The 12,077-nt window shown below is 33.4% G+C and overlaps 1 protein-coding gene across 1 annotated transcript in view; it reads right to left on the bottom strand.

Annotated features, from left to right (window-relative positions):
* Positions 1–12,077, bottom strand: part of LOC139882427 (chlorophyll synthase, chloroplastic-like) — a 186,322-nt gene that overhangs the window by 11,989 nt on the left and 162,256 nt on the right. The window contains 8 exon segments of the mRNA XM_071866751.1: positions 5,557–5,638; positions 5,750–5,812; positions 5,985–6,060; positions 6,420–6,481; positions 6,598–6,681; positions 6,761–6,826; positions 6,930–7,016; positions 7,095–7,180. Coding sequence (XP_071722852.1) covers positions 5,557–5,638; positions 5,750–5,812; positions 5,985–6,060; positions 6,420–6,481; positions 6,598–6,681; positions 6,761–6,826; positions 6,930–7,016; positions 7,095–7,180 — 606 coding nt within the window.

Raw genomic sequence — 12,077 nt, 5'->3', positions numbered from 1 at the left:
AGGTTGATTGACAAGTGGGTTTTCCAGACTCATCTTTATCAAGTTTTTCAGAAACACTCATTGGAGTTCTTAAAGAGGAGCAATTTTTAAAACCATATTTAGTTAACATATCAGAAATGTAATTACTTTGGTTAATAAAAATACCCTCATGACTCTGCTTTATTTGTAGTCCAAGAAAATAGTTTAGAATACATAAATTACTCATTCTATATTCTTTAGACATTATGTCTGAAAACCATTTTCTCAAAAGTGGATTAGTAGACCCAAAAATAATGTCATCAACATAAATTTAAACAAGTAACACATCACCTTTCTCCTTTTTGATGAATAAAGTTTTGTCAATAGCCCCTCTAGAAAACTTCTTTTCTAGAAGAAATGTTGACAAAGTATCATACCAGGCTCTGGGAGCTTGCTTCAGACCATACAAAGCTTTCTTCAACTTGAAGACATGCTTGGGAAACTTCTTACTCTTGAAACCAGGAGGTTGCTTCACATAAACCTCTTCTTGCAATTTACCATTTAGAAAAGCACTCTTTACATTCATTTGGAACACCACAAAATCTTTATCTGAAGCATATGCCAGAAACAATCTAATAGCTTCAATTCTAGCAACAGGAGCAAATGTCTCATCATAGTCTATACCTTCTTCTTGTCTATACCCTTGAGCCACTAACCTTGCTTTATTCCTAACCACAATACCATCTTTGTCAACCTTGTTTCTGTAAACCCATTTAGTACCAATTGCAGTTTTACCATCAGGTTTTGGAACCAACTCCCATACATCATTCCTTTCAAACTCTGTCAACTCTTCAGTCATAGCTTCAACCCAATCATTGTCAGCCAATGCTTCATCTACTTCTTTGGGTTCAATGAGTGAAAGAAAATTAGAAAAGAAACAATAGTTTGCAATGGCAAAGTCAGATACAGGTGTCTGAGAAGAACCAGGTTTAGGCAAACCAGCAGGATCTACAACATAATATTCAAGATGCTTTGGAGGAACTAAGATTCTAGAAGATTTTCTGATATGAACAACAGGAACCAAGGTGTTATTAGGTGATTGATCACCTTCTTGAATAACAACAGGCTTATCTTCTTGTTGAACTTCTTCTGTATGAGAATTATCTGCAGAATCATTTTTCAATCCAGAAGAATGAGGTTCATCTGACTCAGACTCTGAATCCAGAGTCTGAACACTGTTACCAGAAATTAAATTTGACAATTCACTAAGTGCAGAATGCTCAGAACTAGATGACTGATCTATTTCAATAGAACTATCATCAAAAGAAACATTAATGAATTCTTCAATCTTCATTCTTCTCTTATTAAATACTCTAAAAGCTTTAGAAACAGAAGAATATCCCATGAACACACCTTCATCAGATTTTGGCCTCATCTTTTCAAGCTGATCTCTTTGATTCAAAATATAGCACTTACATCCAAATACATGGAAGTAATGAATAGTAGGTATCTTTTTATGAAATAGCTCATAGGAAGTTTTGCCATGTTTCTTCACAATCAAGTCCCTGTTTTGAGTATAACAAGCTGTATTAATAGCTTCTGCCCAGAATCTGAGTGCAACATTTGATTGGCATAGCATAGTTCTGGCTGCTTCAATAAGTGTTCTATTTCTTCTTTCAGCAACTCCATTTTGTTGTGGAGTTCTAACAGCAGAGAAATTTTGACCAATTCCAGACTCTTCACAAAAGTCAATTAAAGTAACATTTTTGAACTCAGTGCCATGATCACTTCTCAATTGCTTAACAAGAACACCTTTTTGAACCTGTTCTCTCTTGATCAAATTAATGATTTCTTCAGGAGCATCACTTTTTGCAGGTAAGAAAATAACCCAGGTAAACCTAGAATACTCATCAACAATTACCAAAGTATATCTTTTCCCACCCAAACTACTAGTGTTCATTGGACCAAATAGATCAATGTGAAGCATATGAAGTGGATCACTAATAGTAGCTAGGGTTTTTGAGGGAAACTTTGTTTTGGTTTGTTTACCCATAATGTAAGCAGAACAAGGTTTATCTTTCTTGAAAGGTTGTTGAGGCAACCCTCTAACAAGCTTCTTTCTGGAAAGCTCATTAATATTTTTGAAATTGAGATGAGATAACCTTTTATGCCAAAGTCAATTAAGTTCAGGAACAGTCTGAGAATACAAACAAGTTTCAATTCCAGTATCAACAGAATCTAAATCCAGCATGTACACATTTTGAACTCTCCAAGCTACAAGTGTTGGCCTTCCTTTTGGATCATAAATAATACCAGCTTTCTTTCTTATTCTAATCTCACAATCTTCATCAGCAATCTGACTCACACTTAGCAGATTATGCTTCAACCCTTCAACTAAAGCAACTTTCTTAAATGAAACACTTCCAGCTTTAACAGTACCATAACCAATAGTCTTTGCAACTGAATTATCACCATATCTTACAGAAGGACCTTTTTCTTCTACAAACCCTACAAGATGCTCTTTGCATCCATTCATGTGTCTTGAGCAGCCACTGTCCAAATACCACAAATTACCCTGCTACACAAGACACAAAACAAAAGAAAATGATTAGTTTTTAAGGGGAACCCACTTTTCAGTGGGTTCAGTTGGAGTGCTCTTCACTCTCCAAACAAAAGCTTTGTCCCCAATCCAAATCAACTTGTCCTTAACTGTTTTCAAAACATTTTCACAAACTTTAGGTTTCCATACCTTTTCAATTTTCTCAGGAAAACAAGATGTTCTTTTAACTAAAGGTTTTTCTTGACTCTTGATTTTTTCATTGAGTTTTGAAATTTTCCTTTTGAGTTTTTGGATAATCTTTGCTTGTTTTGACCTTCTTTTAGTTGACCTTATTGGATCTGGACAAGTGTCACTATCAGAGGATGATTCAGAATCACTTTTGCTACTTGACTCTTGGGAGTCAGACTCTAGGTCAGAACATACACTTTCACTTTTAGAGACTAAACTGTTAGAGTCTGAAGATTTCAAGAGTTCAGACTCTAGTGGATTTCTGCATTCTAGTATTATAGTCTATGAGGGTTCAACAGGATCTAATGATCTTACAAATGCATTAGTTAAAATCTTTTTGTCACCATCAAATTTTACAAAAGTGTCAGGTAAAATGTCAGGTTTGAATACACTAGGATCAACTTCCACATTATTGTTTAATATGTAGTTTTCACCTAGTATAGCCTTGACATCATTTGAAATTTGTTTGGCAATAGCATCAGAATTCTTTTTGGAAGACACACACCAAGATTTACAAATTGTTTCATAATATTTTGACCTTTTAACTGATCTTCCTAATTCAGTATTTAGCCTTTTTGTTTCTTCTGTGTATGCCATTTTATAGGTGTCAAGTTCTGCCTCACATTCTTTTAACTCTTTAATTTCAGCATCTTTGTTTTCGATGGTGTTTTTAAGATCAAAAATTTGTGTTCTTAACCTATCAATATCTTCTAAACACCACTTAAAGTCAAGTAACAAATACTGAAACATTCTCACTTTTTCATTATCAAAATAGTTTACAAAATTTTGTACCTTATAGGCAGAAACTTTATTACAAGTAGAGTCTTTATCCATCTTTTCAATAGCTTTCAAATCTTCCTCAAACTTGCTAGAACCACTATCCCTTTCAGTTATAGCCATAAGAGACTTATCCTCTTCCTCATCAGATGATGAATCTTCATCCTCCCATGCTTCTGTGTACAAAGCCTTCTCCTGATCTTTGTTCTTTGACTTTTCTGCTTCACTCTTCAACTTTATGTACTTGAGCTTATACTTTCTTGCCTTGTCAACAGACTTGTTGGTATTTGAACCTCCTTCACTCTTAGACCAGCAATCTGCAGCTATGTGACCTATCTTTCTACACTTAAAACATTTAGCTTTCTTTGGATCAAAAGTACTCTTACCTTTACCTTTCTTATAACCAAACCTTTTCTGCTCAATCCTTTGTGTCAAAAGAGCCACCTGCCCTTCCAGATCTTGAATCTCCTCATCTTCATCAGAATCACTATCATCATCAGAAGTTTCATCACTTTCAGATTCAACCTTGCTAGAATAACTGGAGAATAATTGCTTATTCTTCTTTGTGGTAGCCACCAATGCAGCTTCTGGATCTTTAACAACCTTCTTAGCATTAATCTTGTTCTTTAATTGTGTTTCTTCAAAATTTGATAGTATACCAAACATCTCAACTTAATTCATAGTTGTCTATCTTCTCACTGATTACCATGGATGTAATCATAAACTCAAAATTTGAAGGCAACAATTCAATGAACTTTTGACACAATACCTGTTGTGTTTTCTCTACGCCAACACTTCCAAGATCATTAATTAGAACCTGAAATCTTGAATGGAGATCACTCAAAGATTCTTTCGGCTGAGCAGCAAAGTTTTCATAACACCTTATCAGATTCTTTTTCTTTTGAGTCTTAACAACTGTGACTCCTTCATAGTCATTAAGCAAAAGATCCCACATAGCTTTAGCAGTCTTGGCATGGCTGATCTTTCTTAGAATTGGAACAGTAACAGCATTGCCTATAATACTCCTTATCTTGCTATCAAGCTTGAATTTTATGGCTTGTGCTTCAGTCCATCTATCTCTTGGAGTTTCACGAAAATAAGCAGGTTGTGCAGCAACAGTATCTGTGGCAGGAACAGCTTCAACCATTGCACCAGGTATAATAGGTCATGTTGTGAGGACTTGCTCAGCATCTTCATGAATGGAACCCAGAAACCAAAGAACTTTCAATTTTCATGTTGCAAAGTCTGTGCCATCGAATATTGGCACACCTTTTCCAGCCATAACTGGGGTTGGAATGGTACTGGTAGACATCTTGATCAATATATGGATCGTTTTAAAAGATTACCAAGTTGGATTTACACCTTTCCCGCTCTGATACCAGTTATAAGTTCACAGTATTTGAACTATGAACACCAGACTCTCAATTGAATAGTAAATATGAATTATAAGAACAAAAATTGAGAGAACACGATATGAAGATATAAGAAAGACAATGTTAATCGTGCAAAAGGGTGCTTTACAATGATAAACCGTAGCCCTATTTATACAGAGTTAAACCAAATCTTGAAGATTTGGTTTCCTAAACTACTTGACTAAAACTTAGGAAAAGATAAACTTAAAACTAACAAATATTCTAAACAATGCAAAGTTTATCTTCTAGAGATAACACAGAATCAAAACACAATCTTCTTAATATTTAAACAAATCTCCAGAATTTTCCGTAGCTTAATCATCAAGTAATCAAAACGTTGACTTTATCAGAATCTGCAACTTCAGACTCTAGGACTCCAGACTCTAACTCCTGCAAAACACTTTGACTCATCAGATCATTTTTCCAACAATAACTAGCCATAAACTACTGATCACATCAAACGTTAATTTGAAGACAGTTAAATCTTAATTCATTTGACCGAGTTATCGTTGAATTTAATCGACAAAGCCACCTACTTTTCACTATAGCAAGTTTTTGCCATTAAAAGGAAGAACAAAGCAGAGCTTCATTCAGATACAAATAAATGAATAATGGTCAAACCTGCAATAGAGAGCTGAGTAATGTCAATGGCACCAACACATATCCATTTAGCTGTCTCTTCACCAAAAGCCACAGGAAGCGACTATACGCATAACATACGAATGTTAAATCATCGTGATTCAAAATAAGTCGATAATGATAAGATAATATAGATATATATTAATGAAGAAAAAAAAAAGTGTGTGTAGCTAACCTGAAGCCCCATTTTCCGGTCTCCCTCAACGCTTTTAAAGTCATTTACTATAGCAATACCGAGCTTCAATTTTGAAAGAGGAAAAATCAAGAATAACAAGGTTTGTTATGGTTGACTTCTATCATGTACTTATATTATGTTCTGCAATAATTTGTAACACTTGAACCCGAACATAGTTAAATAGAAGTATTGGACCATTAATTTAATCACATGTATATTAATATTTTTTACATACCCCAGCTATGCTGTATAGAAGGGTGAGAACTACTATGTCAGGTGTAAGAGTTCCGAACAACGCTTGACCAGCCCACCTATTAAAATGAGTCAGAGCATAAATCATCATGTAAATGAACATGGATTATTGATTTGGAATTGTAGCTCGTATCCATTTATATAAGCTCGACTCGGATTTTAATAAAAAATAATCCTACCATTGAGGAAAATAATATTCAGTCTATTCCAAAAGAAGGAAAATAACTCGTACTTTCAATAACAAAAGGAACTTATAAACTTAAACTGTAACATGCATTTGCATAAATTTGTGTAATAATTTGAATAAAAACAATAAAATCGAGATTTGACTCAAATTAGTCAAACATTGATGGAAATAGATAAATTAACAACCCGTATCAGTTAATCAACCGGAATAGTAAGGTGTAAAAAATCAGACCATGGTAGGCTAATATAGCTTGCTCCTAATGCAAAGTTGCCGATCCATCCATTCTGTTTGAGGTGCAACCGCATAAAAAATATAAGGGTCATTTTGATATAACAAGATTTAGTGTTGAGTGTAACAAAAGGCTTGATTAGAAAGATAGAATATACCTCAAATTTAAAAAGGAATTTACCTTTAAAGGTGGAGCTGAGTAGATATAAGATAACAACGATCCACCCAAAGCAAGATAGAATATTGTAGGAAACTTATGCCCTGCCTAAAACAAAATGGTCCTTAGAAACTCACATTTTTAAATTAAAACAAAACTTAAAAAGAAAAAAGATGACATAACGTACCCACACGTCTAGTATACCAGCCAATCCCATACCTCCTAGAAAAAGTACCCAAATTTGAGTAATGACCTGAAGATTAAAAAAGATAAAAAAAAAAATCTGAATTATAGCTGTTTGTTTACTAATGATAAAAAGAAACTAATCTTTACAATAAAGAACCCCCTTAACTAACCTCATTTTCAGATATGGCTCCTGAAGGAATTGGACGGTACGGTTCATTAATAGCATCAATATCTCTATCATACCAATCATTGATTGTCTATAAAATGGAAATGAAAACATGACATTTTGATGGTCCAAAACTTTCACTAAATGGAAAAAAGTACATGAACTCTACCTGTGTGTATCCAGTTAGAAATGGGCCTGACATCAGCATGCAAACAATTGATTTAGCAACATCTTCAACGGTCCATTCGAAGTTACCTGCAATCCAAAGAAAGTTCAAAACAGAACTGATATATCAACAGCTTGACGGTTGGATTGTTTTAGCAATTTGACACTTCATTGTGTGGGATCCACAGGTTGAATGTTTGTTATATGCATGTATGGCTTTAAAATGGATGGACTTAACTCCAAAAACTCAAATTCTGGCACAATGAACCCAATTCTATAATGTGGCTTGTTAGCTTCCTTCCAGATATTATTATATGTAACAAACCAACCCTCGTTATACCCAAAAACACGCCTTAAAAAAAAAAAAATTCTGGGTCAGTACATCTGGACGGCGTCCAGCATTCTGGACGGCGTCCAACATTCTGGACGGCGTCCCAATGAACTGAAGGCCAGGACGGCGTCTAGCCTTTTGGGACGGCGTCCCAATGAACTGCCAGGGACTAATCTAAGTGTCCCACTTACGCGAGCGAAAAACCCGCTTCCCGACACTTTTAAACGAAAACCCTTTCACAACACAACAACAACAATACCCAATACCACATGAGTGGTGTATGGGGGAGGTGAGATGTAGACAATTCTTCCCCTATCCGAGAATAAAGACAAGTCGTTTCTCCACCCAGAGTGACACACTCTCAAGAGTAGAGAAAGTCATCCCTCTCTTTATTCGACGGATAAAGAGATTGCTTCCGAGAGGACCTCCGGCCTTTCACAATATGTTATAATAAGTTAAACTAAGAGGTTTCCACCATAAAACCAAGTTTTACAACATCGGGCCCACATCAGCCGTTTTACGAGTTTCGTTCAAAAATATAAGTTCGACCATAAGAGTTTAAATTCCAAACGACACCTAGAGCATGGTGGTTGGGGTTAAACTACCCACATACTGGCCAAACTTCAAAAGCTAACACATCCAAAAGCGTCCCCTATCAAAACAAGCGGGATCTCTAATCCAACCGAACGCCCTTACCCTTGTCGACGCCCGAGCATATAAAAAGGTAAACAACGAGAGGGTAAGCAAAGCTTAGTGAATGCAATAAATATACACATACATATATAATCTACTTACTTGCAATCACTTACACAAATAGCTCATACACGCTAGCATTTTAAAAATTAGCATACCATCTCAAAATACAAATGCTAAGTCCACGATATCATGAGCTAGCACAAACGATAGCATATAACACGAACAATATATAATGCTATACTACAACACATAACCATGGTTAACCAATCGTACAAGGAATGGTACTTGAATTTCCCATCGGTGTTCATAACAACCATTAGAGCACTTAACACGTAGTACACTAATCCCACGGGTGGCATCTTAACACGTCGATGCTTCACCCCGGGTGGCATCTTAACACGTCGATATTTCACCCCGGATGGCGTCTTAACACGTCGACACTTCATCCGTTAACTTCTTGGAGTGGCATCTTAGCACATCGATACTTCACTCCGGGTGGCGTTGATAATGCTAAAAACGAACATATATTTCATAGCATTATTCCTCAAGAAATACAAGCTTTTAGTTGCAATTGTCCTATTTACAAGTGATATTCGTTTAAATAATAAAAGGTGAAGACAAAAGACAGATTCGACGAATTGAAGACGCAAACGACCAAAAAACTCAAAAGTACAAAATACAATCAATAAGGTTCCAATTATTGATAAGAAACGTCTCAAAATTACAAGAGTACAAGATTCAAAACGCAAAGTACAAGATATTAAATTATTCGCAAGGACGTTCGAAAATCCTGAACCGGGACCAGAGTCAACTATGCATATGAATATAATATAATATATATCTAATTCTTAAAATTAATATATATATATTATATTATATTTAAATAAACGTCGGCAGAAGAAAACAATCAAATGTGGCTCTCCCCAGCTGGCCATGCGATCGCATGGCCTGGAAGGCATAAATCCATGCGATCGCATGGTGCACAGTTCCAGCCCACATGCCTATAAAAATCGAGCTTTGGTGCACCACAAAACACATCTTTTTCCTTCTTCATCATACATAAATTTTATATATATATATATATATATATATATATATATATATATATATATATATATATATATATATATATATATATATATATATATATATATATATATATATATATTTATATTTTAATTTTAATTTTAATTTCTAATAATAAGGGTATGTTAGCGAATATTGTAAGGGTGTAAGTCGAAATTCTGTCCGTGTAACGCTACGCTATTTTTAATCATTGTAAGTTATGTTCAACCTTTTTAATTTAATGTCTCGTAACTAAGTTATTATTATGCTTATTTAATCCGAAGTAATCATGATGTTGGGCTAATTACTAAAATTGGGTAATTGGGCTTTGTACCATAATTGGAGTTTGGACAAAAGAACGACACTTGTGGAAATTAGACTATGGGCTATTAATGGGCTTTATATTTGTTTAACTAAATGATAGTTTGTTAATTTTAATATAAAGATTTACAATTGGACGTCCCTATAAATAACCATATACACTCGATCGGATACGATGGGCGGGATATTTATATGTACGAATAATCGTTCATTTAACCGGACACGGGAATGGATTAATAGCCACTAGAATTATTAAAACAGGGGTGAAATTATGTACAAGGACACTTGGCATAATTGTTAACAAAGTATTAAAACCTTGGGTTACACGCAGTCGATAACTTGGTGTAATTATTAAACAAAGTATTAAAATCTTGTTACAGTTTAAGTCCCCAATTAGTTGGAATATTTAACTTCGGGTATAAGGATAATTTGACGAGGATACTCGCACTTTATATTTATGACTGATGGACTGTTATGGACAAAAATCATACGGACATATTAAATAATCCAGGACAAAGGACAATTAACCCATGGGCATAAAACTAAAATCAACACGTCAAACCTCATGATTACGGAAGTTTAAATAAGCATAATTCTTTTATCTCATATTTAATTTCCTTTATTTTATATTTAATTGCACTTCTAATTATCGTACTTTTTAATTATCGCAAGTTTATTTTATCGCACTTTTATTTATTGCAATTTCATTATTGTTATTTATTTTACGCTTTAAATTAAGTCTTTTATTTTACATTTGGTTTTAACTGCGACTAAAGTTTTAAAATCAACAAACCGGTCATTAAACAGTAAAAACCCCCCTTTATAATAATAATATTACTTATATATATATTTGTATTTTTATAAATTTAAACTAATATAGCGTTAAGCTTTGTTTAAAGATTTTCCCTGTGGAACGAACCGGACTTACTAAAAACTACACTACTGTACGATTAGGTACACTGCCTATAAGTGTTGTAGCAAGGTTTAAGTATATCCATCCGTTAAATAAATAAATATCTTGTGTAAAATTGTAGCATATTTAATAGTATTTCGTTGTAAAAATAAAGCTATTTTATATACACCTCGCATAACATCAAGTATTTTTGGCGCCGCTGCCGGGGACAATCTAGCTTAAAAGCCGGAAGCGCAACGCTAATATATATATAAAAAAGATTTTTCTTTTTAGTTTACTTTTATAAAAAAATACGCTTTTGTAAAAATACGTTTTAAATATTCAAAAATATAAAAAGAAAAATAAAAATATAAATATTTTTAAGAGTTTGGTAAATATTTAAGTTTTATAAAGTTTCTTTATTTCTATTTTTTAGTTTGTAAAAATATAAGTTTTATTTAATTTATAAATATATTTTATAAATATATTTTAAAGCAAAAACAGAAAATAAAAAAAAATATATATTAAAACTCGAGTCCGGTACTGTAGCAGCCCACTCTGTGGCCCGAAACCCTAGCCCATGCGATCACATGGCCGGGTAGCTTAGGACTCATGCGATCGCATGAGACCATCTGACACGCCACAGTTGACTGCAGCCTGCATTAATTACGGATTATAATTATTATTATTATATTTAAACCCTAATTAGGGTTATATATTATATAATTTAATTTAGTGTTATTTATTTAATTTGTATTTTTAGTTTAATTAGTTTATTTAAATTGTAAAATTAATAGTTTTATTAAATAAATAATATAAAAATAATATTTTTATAAAAAATTGTAATTTTTACAACTTTTAATATATTTTTATATTTTTCCCTTTTTAATTGTTTTAGCGTAATATTTGTATTTTTCGCTCGTATTTAGTTATTAATTCATAGTTTTTGCCATAGTTATTTTTTTTTATTTAGATTTTTAGGCTTTGCCGTAAAATCCCTTAAGTGCTTTTTCTTTAGACTAAGATTAAAGTGCTTTAGAATTTTGCGACGTCTTTTTAAGTTTTAGTACCTTTTTAAGTCATTTCCATTTGGGATATAGTTTTACTTGTAAGCTTTAATATTTTTAGACACCTTTTACCTATGTATCAATTATCATTACAATTAGTAATCTCAATTTGCGATTATAATTTTAAGTTAGTGGTAGTAATAAGGTTGGGTTAGTCGAGTGTTTTAAAGTTTTATAAGTCACTCTTTTTCTTTCTTATTTTTCGACGCCTTTTATTTTTCAACCCTTTTCTTTTTCGACGCGCTCTTTTTCTTTCTTATTTCTCGCTATTCTAGTTTTTAGGACGTAGAATTTTCTCTACTTCTTATCTAAATTTCTTAAAATTACGAAAATTTATTTTAAGTGGTTAAATTGATAGACATCAAAATTTTCTGGTTCGTAGTAATAGTTGGATTTGTACGTGGACCGGGTTATTGGAGCCAAACAGTCCTCAATTATATTGAGACCAAACGAATCCTACCCCTCTGCTGCATCTTTTGGCTATTCGAAACGTGGGCAAAATCAGAAAAGTCTATTAATTGGATAACTTATATAATTTTTCTTTCCTTTTAAAAAACTAATAGGATATTCAGTGAATGCACCGAGCAAGACGTTCACCACCTTTTGTACGTTCAC

Source organism: Rutidosis leptorrhynchoides, chromosome 1 (genome assembly GCF_046630445.1).
Source record: "Rutidosis leptorrhynchoides isolate AG116_Rl617_1_P2 chromosome 1, CSIRO_AGI_Rlap_v1, whole genome shotgun sequence".
NCBI lineage: Eukaryota > Viridiplantae > Streptophyta > Magnoliopsida > Asterales > Asteraceae > Rutidosis > Rutidosis leptorrhynchoides.
This window is presented reverse-complemented; position numbering and strand designations above follow the sequence as displayed.